This window comes from Mesoplodon mirus (genome assembly GCF_964341445.2).
Source record: "Mesoplodon mirus genome assembly, chromosome: 9".
Lineage (NCBI taxonomy): Eukaryota > Metazoa > Chordata > Mammalia > Artiodactyla > Ziphiidae > Mesoplodon > Mesoplodon mirus.
Window position 1 is genome coordinate 67,236,276 of NC_138985.1, and position 17,541 is coordinate 67,253,816.

The window sequence follows — 17,541 nt, forward strand, 5'->3', positions numbered from 1 at the left end:
ATTGCTGGGAACAACCTATGCACGGACCAGAGCTGAGAATCTACACTGTGAGGATGGTGAGGTCTTTCTGGGGCCACGGGGCTGACCCAGCTGCTCTACTGTGAGCCAACAGGCAGGGTCTTGGCCATGGTAGCGGAAATGAGAACAAGTTATTTAGAAACTGGGAACACGAAATTATTGTAAAGTTTGCCAGTGAAGGGGCCTTCGGAGGCAAGACTAGTCTTTAGGCTCAGCATAATGAACCTCAATGTGAGAAAATTAAGTAATGTTTCAACTTGAATCCCAAATCAACAGTCTCAGCAATATGAGAGCATCCAGCAAAGGGGAGTGCGCGAGAGCAACGGAGGGAAGATTCATGGCCTTCTTAATTAACTCCGAGGTGCTACACATAAGAGGAAAACAATAAATCAAGTAGATTACTGCCAGCGATCTGAATTTCCAAATGAAATAAGAGAGGTGTAGCGCCTTGAGTCATTTTCTAAATGTGTATGGTGGCAGGCGGAGGGGCATCTCCAAGGTCGTCCCTTATGTTAAAATTTGCCACCGTGCACAACGGTGCTTTGATTGCATCTCATACCATAGGCAAAGTACTTGCCATACAGTCAGGTGTGAAGAGGCAAGAAATAGAAAGATGAGTAAAACACGTAATGGGAGGGCAACACAAGACACATACATATAAAACTACGATTGTTAGTCACACGCTTATTCAGGACATATTCACTGACCATCTATGATGTAACAGGCCCTGTTCCAGAAGCTGAGGACACAGTGATGACCAAGACAAAGTCCGTGACCCCAGGGAGCACCCATTCTCCAGCGGGAGCCAGGTACCAAACAACAAAGCAATTAATTAAACTGTGATTTGAGGTGGTCGTAAGTGACATAAAGAACAAGAAAAGCAGAGTAAGGCCGACAGGGAACTATTTCAGCTGGTGGTCAGAGAAGGCCTGCTGTGCAGGCGACATGTGACCAGATACCTGAAGGAGGGGAGGGAGGGAACTGTGTGAAGCTCTGATGGGAGGGAGAGCATCCCGGCAGAGGGACCAGCAAGGACAAGGGCTGGGAGCAGGGCGATCTCACCAAGCAGGAGCTGTGCTGGTGAGAGGTGAGGCTGAGAGGTGGCGAGCGCCCCATCACAGAGGCCTTGTTAGCCATGACGAGGAGTTTCATTTTGACTCCACATGAGACAGGAAGCCATTGGCGGGAGAAGGAGGTGATCTGACTTAGGGTCTACTAATGTAGAAACACAAGCAAAGAATCAGCATGCAGAATAAACAGGGGTTAATCCATGTGGCAGCCCTGTTATTAGCGGCAAAAACACAAACACATGCAAACAAATCTGGCAACAACCTGAATGTCCACCAATCAGCAGTGAAAGGGTTGAACTATTATACATCTGTTTCTTAGAATTTTATGTAGGTATTAAAAGAATGAGTTAGAGCTAGCCCTAACTTTGACCCGAAATAAGTTAAATGGAAATCAAAAAGAGAAGTGTGCAATTTATACACACACACATACACATACATATATATATTTCAGGCTCCCATTTTTTATAAAAACAAATGTCACCAACAACCAAACCCCTACAATACATGTCTGTACCTGAGTATAAATGTAGATGGATACCCACTATGATGTTGGTTGCTCTGGGGTAGGAGGCTTGGTGGGGAGTTGGGGAGAGAGGAGATAAGCTACTGATCTTAAATACATTTGTACACAAATCTAAATTTTATGAGTCAATGGTCACAGCAAAGTGTGTAAATGCTATGATTTTGGAAAAGGAACTTAAAGATTTCAACAATTCATTCTGGGATTGTGGGGAACCTTCATAAAATAGGTAGCATTTAAAGTTGATCTTGAAGAGCAAAATTGTCACAGCCAGGAAAGAGCGAAGAAAAGAGGAAGAACACGGCAAGCTGAGGGCAAAGCATGGAAGGTTTTTGTACCTGATGCTGATGAACTGATACTTTTTTTTTTTTTTTTTCCCGGTACGCGGGCCTCTCACTGTTGTGGCCTCTCCTGCTGTGGAGCACAGGCTCTGGACGCCCAGGCCCAGCGGCCATGGCTCACGGGCCCAGCCGCTCCGCGGCATGTGGGATCTTCCCGGACCGGGGCACGAACCTGTGTCCCCTGCATTGGCAGGCGGACTCTCAACCACTGCGCCACCAGGGAAGCCCTGGACTGATACTTTTGACCAATCTTCTGATGGCAGCTGGCACTCAGGGTGGAGGCAGGCAGAGAGGTTCATGAGTTCTCGAGACAATCCGAAACAGGAAGTTAGAGTTTCAAGGAAGGACAGTAGCAGGGGAAGTGTTCAAAAGGTGATGAGGGGGCTTCCCTGGTGGTGCAGTGGTTAAGCATCTGCCTGCCAATGAAGGGGACATGGGTTCGAGCCCTGATCCAGGAAGATCCCACATGCCACGGAGCGGCTAAGCCTATGTGCCACAACTACTGAGCCTGCACTCTAGAGCCCATGAGCCGCAACTACTGAAGCCCATGAGCCACAACTACTGAAGTCCACGCGCCTAGAGCCTGTGCTCCACAACAAGCAAAGCCACCGCAATGAGAAGCCTGTGCACTGCAACGAAGAGTAGCCCCCGCTCGCTGCAACTAGAGAAAGCCCACGTGCAGCAACGAAGACCCAATGCCGCCAAAAATAAATAAATTTATTTTTTTCAAAAGGTGATGAGGATGCAGATGTTACAGATTTGGTGCCTGGTTATTTGGAAATGGGAGTGAAAGAAAGTGGTGGGTAGAAAATAATTAACTCCAAGCTTCCTAGGCTAATGAATGGGTAGTTATCATGAAACAACATTATGAATCCAAAAAGGAGAAGCCATTTTGGAGGGGGATGTGAAACAATGGGCCCAGCACTGGATGAATTGAGCCTGTACCGAACATTCATGTACCAACCGGCAGTTAGAAATGAGAATTGGAGAAATCCTGGCATTAGGGGTTGGGAGTCCTCTCCACAGAAGTGAGAGCTAAACTCAAAGAATGGAGTGAATACAGACGGAAAAGCAAAATTCTAGGGACAAAACTTAGGGAGAAGCCTCTATTTGTGTGGCCAAGAGGTAGGAGAAAAACCAGGACAGGACGAGTTTGTGGGTGAAAGGGAGGAAAGGGTTTCAGAAACAGACAGTGGCCAAGGGCATCAAATTTGGTAAGCAAGTAGGGGAACATCTCAGGGAAGATGCCGTGGTTATCCATGAAGAGAAAACAGAAATGGACAGGGCATTCTTAGGATAGACCAGACCTTAGGATATATGAAGTGTGACTAAAAGAAGTCAGACAATAGGGGGTTTAAGGCCACATAGACGAGAGATGGATGTGGAGTACGGGCCTTGGCGCCAGCTTTGAACAAGGGAGAGAGAGAATGAACAGAACATGGATGAAAAATCCAGATGAGATTGGAGACGGAAAAGAGAGAAGTTGAGGCGGGATGTAGAAATCGTCTCCATCTTCTCCGGACAGGAACTGAGAACATCTGCTGATGAGGGGACTGGGAATTCCTTTAGGAACATTAATACAATGGGAAACACTTGAAACGGACTGTGGTAAGTTTAGCAAGGTTTTAACTTGGGATGAAAGGATTATGGGACAGTCCTGAGGGTCCAGCTGAGGTTGGAATGGTTGTGTTTGTGGTGGAACACATTGTGCTGTAAGGCACTTTTCTGTAGCGACTCTCAGCAGCGAGCCTGAGAAGCGAAGCACATCATGTCAGGTTGACCTGAGGCTGAGACTGGAGATAATGAGTGGGCAAGGGCCCTGGGATGAGGGATTAATCTAAATTGGTAAATTCAAAGCTAATATCCAGCAACCAGCCCAAATGTGGAGGTAAGCAAGGAAGGAAGGGCTGAGATCCTAGAGGTCTCTAGGTAAATGTGGTGCCAGGAAGAGGGCACAAGAGGGAGGCAGTACTGGAGACTCTGATCCACAGGGAAATGTCACAGCTGGAGATATTGAAAACAGAGCAGCTCTTGCTTAGGACAAAGTCCAAGAAATGGGTTTCTACAAAGGGGAAAAAAAAAGGAAATCTAAGACTATTTCTAAATGGTTTCAATATCACTGAATCTCTTTTGACCAATAAGTTTGAAGATTTTGAAAAAATGTAATGCAGCTTTGAAATGGACTTAAAGATGCATAAAAAGAACAATTGCAAATACTTATGGGTAGACATAAGAAAGACTAAAAAATGGCCCAGTATGATTTGAGTCATATAAGCAGCCTGTTTTAACATCCTGATTGCCCTAACTGTGGATGACAAGTAAGTTATACAGGGAGGCCCAGTACCTAAGAAGCGAATCCTATCACCCAGCTCTGCCAAGACTCACCTCTCCTACCATGTGTTTTATGCCAGCAGCACAAGCTAATTCTGTTGGAGCAAGCCAAAATGTCACATAAGAGCTCTTTCCAGCTTCCCAATGTCTCCTAAGAGTACATGAGTCTTGCGGTACACAATGAGCAAGGCAAATCAGGTTAGAGATATTACTAGGAGAATCTGGCAGGCAGCCATCTCGGCTTTGTTTCAACTGATGTCCATAAAAACACAGGCTAAGAAAATGGTAGCACAATGTCTGGTGTTTGAGTTCTGACAGTATGCAACATGTTTATGGCATGCATTAGGCCACAAACTTCAGTCTGGGGCCAGGGCACACAGCAGAACCTCAGGTCTGGTGGACAGAGGGAAATAGGAAAGCATGTCTTGTACTGTAATAAATGATTGCTCTCAGAAGACCACAACAGGTGGTTTCATGAAAAAAAAAATCCACTGCTTTCAGATTAAAAAAAACCAAATGCTTCAGGCTTGTTTGTATAAAATAAATGGAAGGGCAGTACACACTTGGCCAATTACAGCCTGTTTTTATGAGGCCATGATTGACTATAATCTGGCAAAAATAAGTCCAACTGAAATAGCAAGAGTGAGGGTTTGAGGGAATTAGGTGAGGTTTTGGAGTGGGAATGAAAGAAAGAGGAAGAAAGCTTTCATTAAGTAGTTCAGATTCTGGTAGGAGAATTTATTTTAAAAAAGCATCCAGACTAATTTTATTTTCATTCAAAACAAACTCTTATTTAGTATATTTTTCCTTTACGTCTTGAACACATTTATAATGACTTCTTTTAAGTCTTTGTTTCCTAAATCTAACACCTGAGCCATCTCAGGGAGGGTGTCTATTGACTGCTTTTTTTTTTTTCACGCCGAAGAGTAAGACTTTCCTAAGCCTTTCATGTCTAGTAATTTTTTATTGTGTATTAGACATCGTGTATCTGATTAATTTCTGTGAAGACTATTGATTTTTGTTCTAGCAGGCAGCTCAGTTTCAGGCTGATCATGTTGAACTTGTGTAGGCCTACATTTATGGTTTATTAAGGCCGATCTGTGGAAAGCCCAAAGTGTTTCCCAAGACCTTCTAACTTGTCAGCACTCACCTCCAAACTGTCTCCTCTGAAAAAGTTATGGAGTCTTGGTTTTAGGAGCTGTTAGGGTATCTCTAGAGCAGGCCACACTCTAGAACAAAGTCCTTATCTCTAATTTGAGTCTTTCTGGTACCTCAGTTGGAAGATTAGGGTATTAACAGGTTGTTGTTTCCACGCTGGCTGGGCTAGAATGCAATGCCTACCAGTACTGCTTGACCTCTGGTCTTGCTGTTCCATCCTTACTCCTGTAGCTGCTGCTCTTTGGTAAGACTCACAGTCTTACCCTGAACATGTCCACTCTCAGCCATGGACTCATGAAGGACCTTCACACAGACCTTTGTGGTCCCTTTCTGCATAGATCTCTCATCTCCAGTCTCCCTGTGCTACAGATTCCAGCAGCTTTAGTTGCCCTAACTCTGACCCCTCTCTCTTTGGGTTCCAGCACACTCGACTGCAGTAAGGAAACTGTCCTGTCAGTGAACCAGATGACCACAGGGCTCACCTCCTAAGTTTCCTTTATCTCAGCGATCATCTGGTACTGCCTATTGTCCAGAGCTTGAAAACCACTGTCTCATCCATCTGTCCAGTTGTTTATGGTGGGGGAATTAGCAATGGCCACTGTTTAGCATACTTTATGCTGCATTCCATGTGAATACTGAATAAAAGTTGTACCCCACTCCATTTTTATCACATAGCCCTCTCAGTGCACATGGGAAGTAGAGGCTCCTGGTGTCTCAGAGAAGTGTCCCTAGAATCAATGATTTATTCACTCTCTCATTCACTCATATGAAAATTCATACTCACTCATTTACTCATTCAATAAACATTTATTGAGAGTCTACTATGTGCCAGATACTGTTCTGGGGGCTGGGGACACAGTCATGGGAGATAGAAAGTATCCCCGCCCTCATGGAGCTTCTTTCCTGGTAGGAACTGTTCTGGCCCAGCTCCAAAGCAATGCTTCCTCTGCAGCTGTTCCTCTAATTACTGACTTGATAGAGAAAAGGGAGACTTAGCATGAGCAGAATATAAAGAATAAAAAAAAAAAGAATAATAGAAGACCTATTACTTATACAACACTTCCTATGTCCCAGGCACTGACTGCTATATGTGCTTTGTCCACACTGATTTAATACCCACGGTTAGGAAGGTATCATTATTATCATTAGAGTTGAGGAAACAGAGGCTGAGACTTGCTGAATTGCTCACATAGCTCATGCATAGCAGAGACAGCACTTAAAACTAAGCAGTCTGACTCCTGCTCGCATGCTCTTCACCACTGCATTGCTCTATTCCTTAGAGAGAGAAGAGAATGACATTGGAGATGGGCGGGAAGAAACAGGGATCATTTCTAAACAAACAAAAAAAGTTTTATTTATGTATTTATTGTTTTTTAAATTTTTTTTATACAGCAGGTTCTTATTACTTATCTATTTTATACATACTAGTGTATATATGTCAATCCCAATCTCCCAATTCACCTCCCCCCCCACTGCTTTCCCCCCTTGGTGTCCATACATTTGTTCTCTACATCTGTGCCTCTATTTCTGCCTTGCAAACCGGTTCATCTGTACCATTTTTCTAGGGTCCACATATATGCGTTAATATACGATATTTGTTTTTCTCTTCCTGACTTACTTCACTCTGTATGACAGTCTCTAGATCCATCCACGTCTCTACAAATGACCCAATTTTGTTCCTTTTTATGGCTGAGTAATATTCCATTGTATATATGTACCACATCTTCTTCATCCATTCGTCTGTTGATGGGCATTTAGGTTGCTTCCATGACCTGGCCATTGTAAACAGTGCTGCAATGAACACTGGGGTGCACGTGTCTTTTTGAATTATGGTTTTCTCTGGGTATATGCCCAGTAGTGGGATTGCTGGGTCATATGGTAATTCTATTTTTAGTTTTTTAAGGAACCTCCATACTGTTCTCCATAGTGGCTGTATCAATTTACATTCCCACCAACAGTGCAAGAGGGTTCCCTTTTCTCCACAACCTCTCCAGCATTTGTTGTTTGTAGATTTTCTGATGATCCCCATTCTAACCGGTGTGAGGTGATACCTCATTGTAGTTTTGATTTACATTTCTCTAATAATTAGTGATGCTGAGCTGCTTTTCATGTGTCTCTTGGCCATCTGTATGTCTAAAAAGCTTTATTTTTAATAGAAGCCACCTAGGTGTCTGGTCAGGTTGAGAGAAGCAAATGGATCACTATTCAAACAGGCACAGAGTAGAAGTTGATGGAGTTGGCACATAGGGCAGAATTTTGTCCTTGTTCTTCCCAGTTGAACATGAGGGAAATGGTAGTGTTCTGCGTTTTGAATCAGAAAAAGATGAGCAGGCTGTCCTGAATAAAAGGCTTCATGGTTCCTTGGGGAAGTTGAGGATGTAAGTAGAAGTGATTGAATTCTAGCAACCCCCAACTAGCAGAACTAGTCCCATCAGATGCTTCAAGAAAAAGTGCTCTGGGGTCAGGTACATATGAAAATTATACTATCTCTCTTGGAGACTTAAAATGCATATCAGCATAGGAGAGCATCTGATTAAATCCTGTGGTAAAGAAACCCATGTTATTTAACTCCAGATTTCCTCAAATCAATTGACCACAGAACTGTTTTGGGAATAAATGAGTTGTGTGTGTGTGTGTGTGCGTGTGTGTGTGAGAGAGAGAGAGAGAGAGGGAGAGAGGGAGAGAGGGAGAGAGGGAGAGGAGAGCAGGCAAACACCCACTGGAATTACTATTCTAGGGACTAGAATTTGCTGTTTAATAGCAAATACTAAACTAAACAAAAATTCATTTTTAGAGGAGGTCATACCTAATTACTATTATGCCAAGGTGGTGCAGGGAGTCTTACAAAGATAATTCTAGTAGAGCTGTAGTTTAGGAATGAGAGAATATTACATGTTTATTAGGTAGTAAATGACAAGAATTGAGTGCAAGAAGGTACCCATTTGTGCCTAGTCATGATATTCCTTTATAGTTTACACCAAAATTATATACACATTTAAAAAATTAAAAGTTAACTTGGAAAATTCAATTATTTTAATACAAACATATTTTGTAGAGAAAATAGTGTAATTAACAGCTATAGCCATGTCTGTTATCATGTCTTTAAGTTATCCCAATTACCCATTTCTGGGGAGTCACAAGTTATTAATAAGCTATCTTGTCACCTCGAGGCAGCTACCTGAACTATATAACAATAACTTGAAGGAAATACCCAGATGCAGCCCAGCGCTTCTCATCAACCTTTCTAAGGAGATGCCTGACTTCACCCCACAGCGCACCTATCACCTGCCTACCGGTGAGAGGTGGTGGTGGACAGTTTCCTGTGCCTTCACAGGGCTCTGCCCTTTCTTTCCTCCCAATCTAAGATGCTAAGGCATCCTTCCCCACTCTAGCTGAAGCCTGCTATACTAGGTTGTGCCCTGCACGCTCAAGCCAATTTTCTTGCAGCAATACGTCACTTAGGAGCTCCTGGTCACCTTTCTCATAGCATTTTTTAGCTTCTGCTGTCTCCTACTGTTTAATTTTATTAGGTTGTTACCCTCCAATTATCTACAGCACGGTAATTACTCTCATCTTTATGTCTTTCTGCATCCCCTCTGCCCAGCTGTCCTACCCGATTTTTTCATCATTAGTTTTCCACATTCTCCTCTTACTTTTCTAAGCTAGTACTTTACTCTCTGATATCCCAACAAGGCAGCCTGTAGAGCGATTAGCAACACAGGTTCTGGAGCCTAACTGTGCAGGTCTGAACCCAATACTCCACTTCCTACCAGCTGGGGACCTAGGGCAAGTTACTTAACTTCTCTGAGTCTCAACTTCTGAACCTGTAAAATGAAGATAATCACAGTACTTCTTTTATGTGGTCACTGTGAAGATTAAATGAAATAAGTAATGTGAAAAATGCTTAGCATAGAGCTCAAGACATAAAAAGTGTTATGTTTGCTCTTTCTAGTATTATTTCTTCTATATTGTCTCCTCTATCCAAAATCTAGCTTTTCTTCTTGCCCTTTATACCTTTTTGCCAGGTGTATAAATATTATACAAACTAAGCAATTAAATTTCCTATTACATGAACTTGTCATTGTTTCTAACGTCACAAAATTAACAGAACTTCCTATCCTTAAAATCCATATCTATATTTTTTCCCCCGGAACTACTCCTTCAACCCTCACTAATTCATTCAATCTCCCTCTTTCTCATTAAACTATTTTTATTTTAAAATTTGCTCAGGTGTTGTAACAGATGCGCTTTTAAAGGAATTAAAGGTTGTTCAACACATTATGTCAAGAGAGTAAAACAATTTAAAATAGGTATAAACAAAGGCTCTCCGATTTCCACTCAGTTCTTTTTTTTTTTTAATCCAAAAAGCTAGCTCCATTCCATTTTTTTTTTTTTTTTTTTTTTGTGATACACGGGCCTCTCACTGTTGTGGCCTCTCCTGTTGCGGAGCACAGGCTCTGAACGCGCAGGCTCAGCGGCCAAGGTTCACGGGCCCAGCGGCTCCGCGGCATGTGGGATCTTCCCGGACTGGGGCACGAACCCGTGTGTCCCCTGCATCGGCAGGCGGACTCTTAACCACTGCGCCACCAGGGAAGCCCAGCTAGCTCCATTTTAAGAACCCTAACTCTGCAATTTCAGTCAGTGTTATTGCCAAAGAAAGTTTCAACTCAATTTTGAGGTGCCCAGAAGAACATCAGAGTTGCATAAACAGATATATGAGCAGAAAAATATTAATTCTTTTCCTGTCTTCACTGCTCAGCAAAGTTAAGATTTTATTTCCCCCTGAAGTTTAAGGGGAAAAAAAAAACTTACTTGTTCAACTTTTTTTTTTGAATAGTACCCTTTTCTGCAGTATTCAGGATATTGCCATCAAGCTGACTTTCTTTCTCATTACCTAACCTTTATTACTCTCTCCTTGCATCTTTACTGGCTTCATGTGAATTTCAATATGTTTCCCTTCTGGATCAAAGGCCCTTAAGACTCCTTTTTATCCCAATTTTTTTTCTTTTCTTTTTTAATTGAAGTATAGTTGATTCACAAAGTTGTGTTAGTTTCAGGTGTACAGCAAAGTGATTTAGTTATACATATATATATGTTCTTTTTCAGATTCTTTTCTATTATAGGTTATTACAAGATATTGAATATAGTTCCCTATGCTATACAGTAGGACCTTGTTGTTTATCTATTATATTTTATGTATAATAGTGTGTATATGTTAATCCCAAACTCCTAATTTATCCCTTCCCCCTCTTTCCCCTTTGGTAACCATAAGTTTGTTTTCTATGTCTGTGAGTCTATTTCTGTTTTATAAATAAGTTCACTTGTATCATTTTTAAAAGAAGCTACATATAAGCGATATTATATGATATGTTTCTTTGTCTGACTTATTTCACTTAATATGATAATCTCTAGGTTCATCCATGTTGCTGGCATTATTTTATTTTTTACGGCTAATATTCTGAGTAGTAATTGAGGGACATTTAGGTTGCTTCCATGTCTTGGCTATTATAAATAGTGCTGCTCTGAGCATTGGGGTGCATGTACCTTTTTGAATTAGAGTTTGAATAAGAGTTTTCTCCAGATATATGCCCAGGAGTGGGATTGCTGGATCATGTGGTAACCCTATTTTTAGTTTTTAGGGAACCGCCATACTGTTGTACATAGTGGGTGCATCAATTTACATTCCCACCAACAGGGTATGAGGGTTCCCTTTTCTCCACACCCTCTCCAGCATTTATTATTTATAGACTTTTCGATGATGGCCACTCTGACCGGTGTGATACCTCATTGTAGTTTTGATTTGCATTTCTCTAATAATTAGCGATACTGAGCATCTTTTCATGTGCCTGTTAGCCATCTGTATGTCTTCTTTGGAGAAATGTTTATTTAGATCTTCTGCCCATTTTTTGATTGTGTTGTTTGGTTTTTTGATATTAAGCTGTATGAACTGTTTGTATATTTTGGAAATTAATCCCTTGTTGGTCGCATCGTTTGCAAATATTTTCTCCCATTCCGTAGGTTGTCTTTTCATTTTGTTTGTGGTTTCCTTTGCTGTACAAAAGCTTTTAAGTTTAATTGGGTCCCATTTTTTGTTTGTTTGTTTGTTTGTTTGTTTTTGCGGTACGCGGGTCTCTCACTGTTGTGGCCTCTCCCGTTGCGGAGCACAGGCTCCAGACGCGCAGGCTCGGCGGCCATGGCCCACGGGCCCAGCCGCCCAGCAGCATGTGGGATCTTCCCGGACCGGGGCACGAACCCGTGTCCCCTGCATCGGCAGGCAGACTCTCAACCACTGCGCCACCAGGGAAGCCCGCCCATTTGTTTATTTTTGTTTTCATTTCTATTACTCTAGGAGACGGGTCCAAAAAAATATTGCTGCAATTTATGTTAAAGAGTGTTCTGCCTATGTTTTCCTCTAGGAGTTTTAGTGTATCCAGTCCCCTTAAGGCTCCTTTTAGCATTTTTTTTCCCTATGGCCAGACTTGGCTTCCTCCTTGCAGCTCTCCATTGCTCAGCTCTCTTTTCCATCTACCAGGTGTTTATTTATCACCTACACACCAATATCTAGAGTGTCTACCATGTGTTCAGTCCTGTTATGTATGCAGCACTGACCACAGAGGGATCCCGAGTGAGAAGTGTTGTTAGTAACCTGGGCAACCTTCCATACACAGTCCTTCTCTTGACTTAAAGATCACGAATAAACGTCTCAATCCCCTACATACGTCTGCTTCTCTACCAGCTAGGACATGATATGGCGAATTCTTTATTGTCTCAGATCTCTAAATACAATGACATGTCCAGTTCAAGACACATCTTCTCGAGATCTAACTTCCAGCTTACAGCAAATAAAGGGTACACAGGAACCTGTCAAATGGCCTCTTGGAGAAAACCTAAAGGAAACCCAGGAGGTGGAAGTATTCTGTGGGACGCTGGCCCATCTCTTCAACAAGTCACTGTGCCAGATTAAAAGCAACTTGGGGGGCAAAACATCCAGGTGCAATATCATGTTCTGGATTGGACACTGGGTTAGACAAACAGCAATAATGGACTTGTTTAGATCACCTGGGAAAACCTGCATATGATAAGGGTATTAGATTAGATGCAAATGTACTGAAAACGTAGAGATTAGTGACAAAACTGAGCAGGCTGCAAGAGTATGTACAGCTTTTGGTTAAAAATTATATTGTGTTTTGTACGTATGTATGTATGTATGTATTTATTAATTAATTATTGAAGTACAGTTGCTATTATATAGTATTTTTTAAAAGTGATCTGAAAAATGTGTGTTAAGGTGTTACCAGTAGTGATATCTAGGTGGCACGAATGTGATGTTTTAATAAAAAAAATTTTTTTTGATTATATTTTCTAATTTTCTGCAATATACGGCTATAATAATAAAAGGTTGTTTTTTTTAAATGCTCATTTTCTCCCAGAAGACTCATCTCAGAAAGTCCACACCCACTGATTACACCCTGACTCTCTAGGGTTGAAGCACATCCTACTGCACAGTTTATACTAAACTATCATACTTGATTCAAGTTCTCTGGTGGGTTTTTTGTCTGTGGCCCTTGTCCCTATACTTCGACTTCACTAGAGTCCCAAATAACACCTGGCAGAATATTTCTTTCTTTAGTGAGTGTAATGCCTGTGTAATTAGTAGATCCCTGTTGCCAACATGGCTGACAATACACACAGGAAGAATGAATGTGAAAATCTCACAGACTCTCATTAGAATAAGGCTTAGTAATACACGCGTTTGTATATACATAGGTAACATATTTTACCAAAAATACAATAGCCACACTATTAAAAAGTCCTATTCAATACCATAATTGACCTATAAGACTATTTATCTTATTCCTCAATGTTACTAGGCTAATTCACATACATCTTTTTCACATAATTCTAATGTATACTTAAAGACTTTTCAAAACCTGTGCTAAATTCGGGAAACAACACAGGTTTTGTGAGAAATCCAGATAAGCACATACATCTTTATTTGTATTTGATGTGATTTTGAAGGTGTTCTACTTAAAACAGCCCCAGAATTATGGTTAATGAAAAACTGTAGATATTTTATCTCGCTTCCAGGAAAGGCTGATAAGTAGGAAACCCAAAGAAGATATGCAAATAGATGTTTATGTTAATGAATCCTTTAAAAAACATGCTTCATAAAAGAACTTGAAGCTGAGCACAGTGACTCCAATTCAAAGCCTTCTCTAGACAAGAGTTAAGTAAATTTTCTGAAAAGGCATTAAAATAAAACAGTACAGATAATTCATTCCCAGCTTTCCACCTCAGATCCTGAACCTCAGCTCTGGTACCAAGAAACCAGAAACACTCTTCGCCTCATATAAAAAGGAGACAGTCAATAGAAATTCAAGCACTGAATTACGAGCAGAGAATTTTTCATTCCCATTAAAAACTAGTTTCGCTTTTCCTTTGTCTTTTTCTCTTGGGGGGGTGGGTGTTTTCCTAACATCAGTTGATTTCAGGTTCTCTTCAAAAATCCCTGTCTCCTTAATTATTTAAGTTGGATGAAACAACAAGTCCTCTTTTAGACCCGATATATTAAGTTCTAAACTGTTCTCTAAGGTCATGCTCACATGTTCAGTTTCAGGAAAAACTGGTGTAACTCAACACAAATGGGTCAGTTGAGAACGTTTTTACTAAAAGGTGAACTGCTACTAAGTAACTTTGATATTAAATTATTTCAGTTTGTTATATCCTGATATATTCTGATATTCCAACAATGTTCTGAATTCATAAAGCACCTCTTCACCCCAGGGTTTAAAAGTTTCACTCAAACATAAATCCATTAATCTCCAAACTGCCCTATGAAGTCAAAAGAGTATATTCTAACTCTGCATGCAAACTACTTCCAGAATGAGCTTATAAATCAGTCATGTTTCAGCCATACGAACAGAGAACTACAACCTGCCTCTCTCCATCAGAGAAACAAGAAAATTCCATATAGAAGTTGATTTTAAATAATCTCCTGTAAATAACCGAAGACTGAAAACATTTTTCCTACCCTGTTAAAAAGATACATTTAAAAAATAAACATGTGCCAGACATGAGGTTGCTATAAATTCTGAAAATGGCTTACCTATTAATGTAACTGAGGGCAACATAGGTTGGCTGCTGTAATTCTTGTTTTTCTAAAACACGTGGATCCGTATCTGAAATAAAAACACAATTATGATTTTTCAGCTTTCACATCAGAATATATGTGGCTACCTAACCTAAAGTAACAGAGGCTAAATGGAGAAAAAGATTAATTTAGTAGACCGCTTTTTAAAGAAAACTCAGTCAGCAAAGCACAATCATTTGTTCATTCATTCATAAATAACAAGATATTGCATTACTTTTCAAGAGAATTCCAAACATCAACAGTGATAAAATGTCCATCTGCCACACAAACTCTTACACAATCCCTCTCATAAATATTGGTTTTCACTGCTTACAGTTACAATGTTGGCATGGTTTTTGGTGGTTAATCGGCCTAAGAAAGAAAGGCTCTGTTAATTATGCTCACTTCAATGCTGGAACAAATTAGTTGCCATTGGAAAGCTCCATCAATCTGAAAATCTACTGAGTATTGTTCTTATTCACTGCATACTTTTCTGGGTTTGGATTCACATTCTAGAGGGCAACTCTTCTCCTTCTTAACTGTATGTTTATTATAACTTTTCTAGACTCTCAATCAGAAATTCTCATGCTGGTTCAGAAACCACAAACACCACATTCATCAGAGGGTTTTTTCCCCCTTGAAGAGAGAGAATTCAACACCAGAGCAAACTTCCCTAACAGTGCTTCTCCAACACAGCGCCAAAAATGCACTTTTAACAACTAGAAATATATTCAAACTTCTCATGTAGAGAAATGATTGTGCTAAGTAAATGCAAAAACAATGTTTCTATAGTAAGACTATAAAGAAATGTCAACACATTTTTGTTTTCTTAGAAAAAGGTTCAGACGTTTCACACAGATTTCATTACAACCTCGTTTAAAACCATCTCATTATTAGAACTCTTCCAGCTGCACTTGGCAATAACACCTTCTTTGATGTAATGACAGATAATGTTTCAAGCACCTTGGTACAGGAAGTGTTTACTGCCCATGGTGGATGTAAGATACACATGCTAACTCCAATATGCGTTAACAGGTGATGGGGGTAGGGGGTGCGGACACAGTGGCATAGAGCACAGGTGGCAAAAATGACAGCATCAAAATCAATTTACAATGCTTTCCACGCCCAGACTAAAACTGGACAGTAGTGGCGATTTTTTTATTGGTGTTATAGTTAAGAATCTCATGTTCACTTTATTATTTTTCCTATGCCAAGAGTTTCAGGGATACACTATTCAGAAATCCTGCTTCCTGGGTCGTTGCCATCGCAGGCCATGAAAGCCAAATTCTGAAACAAGAGACAAAGGTTCTCTGAATGGCTCCATCAAATTGGGTCTCGAGGTTTCAGCAGCGCAAGTGAGAACACATCAGTAACTCAGCATTTCCTCTGCCTCCTATGATGATTACATACGCACCTGAGGCTGTTTGTATTGATAGATCCCTGGCCTACGGAAACACTGTTTTCTTTGTTCCACCATCTTCCATAACCTAGGCTAGATTTATGCTCACAAACCCTCAAATTATGAGTGGTGAAATGGACTTCCAGAAGCTTCCAAATGCCAACAACAAAACCATCTGGGAGCACCTCAGGCAGGATTCTCCTGTTTTTCTAGAATGCAGACCCCGGTAACCGACAAGAAAGTAGAACTTCCAGACACATGTCCACCAGGCCTGAGACATCTCTTTCAGATTAAATGTTTATTTGGGCAACCTTTAGAGCACCCATGAAAGCTTCGTGTTCTCAAAACGAAATTAGGTACTTTGTGCCCACAAATCAGGAGAAGCCTGCACAAGTGCTACCAGAGGAAAAGCATCGGGGGCTGGTTGTGAATAGACATCAGCTCCATCACCCGCTTCCTGGCTGACTGGCGTGCAATGATCATGACTCACCATTTTATGGATTTAATTACACTGTGGAGCACTTCGCATTCAGTAAAAGTATAATAGCCGCCTTCATTATTTCTCCCTCCCTGACCAAAAAGTAACTGTCTGATGCTAAAAACTCTCTACAGGAGAGGACTGGAGTGACAAGGGCCTCAGGTGTTCACAGCAGGACGATGACGTCCTCCTCATGAAGATGGAATGTCATTAGCAGAATGAACTGGAGAGAGTAACACTGTCCATTGGAAATTACCGACTACAACAAGAAGAACTTCTTTAAACCACGTGCCACACCACTGAGACAGTTTTTGCACAAGTCGCTACAATAAGAAATGTGATATGAAGTGCAGTGGCCATAGTGCACAATCTCCCAGATACTTCTCTGGCTTGTTTATGGCACTGATCAAAAGGTGAACCTGGCACGTTGGCTACCGTTGCCCAGAGATAAAATCCATCTCAGTAAATGGTCTGTGGGATAGAAACGCTTGAATTTTTCATGGCCACACGATGTTCCTTAAACTGGCAACTGGCAAGAAAGTAAAGCATCCCATACTGCGTCTACCTACAGCCCCATACAGCAACGCTCTACCACTCTTATATCACAAAGAAGGGACAGGAAGATGAACTCCAAATTTCTCAGCAGGGCAGGGCACAGCCAAAAAAACCCACCAAGAGTTGACTGTTTTCTGTCTCATATCACCCCTTGCACACTCACAGATTTCAAGCTGACTGAAGATAAAGAAATTCAAATATGAAAATGTATTTTAAGATACCCAAGCAATAAAAACCTATCAACTTCAAAGTTTCTAAAACATAGCACCCTCCACAGTAGACAGCAATGTGCTTCTTCTACCATTCCTAGTTCAGGGTAATAGCTTGAACACACAGTTCTACAGTAAGGACGAGACACAAAGTGGAAGCTTGCTGTAGCTCATCTGGTCCTACTGCCCTGTGGTTTTATAGAGTCAATTAAACGGCAAAAGGCTCAATGTCGTAGCACCATTTCCCATGACTTCTCAAGTAGTTAAGAGAAAAGCCAGGCAAACGGCAGAAATAAGGAAAGGACAGTCTTCAGACCCTTCTGGATAGGAAC

General features: G+C 41.2%; 1 protein-coding gene across 3 annotated transcripts in view; it reads right to left on the bottom strand.

The window, feature by feature from the left end:
• Nucleotides 1–17,541, bottom strand: part of JAZF1 (JAZF zinc finger 1) — a 340,773-nt gene that overhangs the window by 138,335 nt on the left and 184,897 nt on the right. For all 3 annotated transcript variants that reach the window (XM_082633040.1, XM_082633039.1, XM_082633038.1), the window contains exon 2: nucleotides 14,545–14,617. In XM_082633040.1, the coding sequence (XP_082489166.1) occupies nucleotides 14,545–14,617 (73 nt within the window). The remainder of the gene's footprint in view (nucleotides 1–14,544; nucleotides 14,618–17,541) is intronic.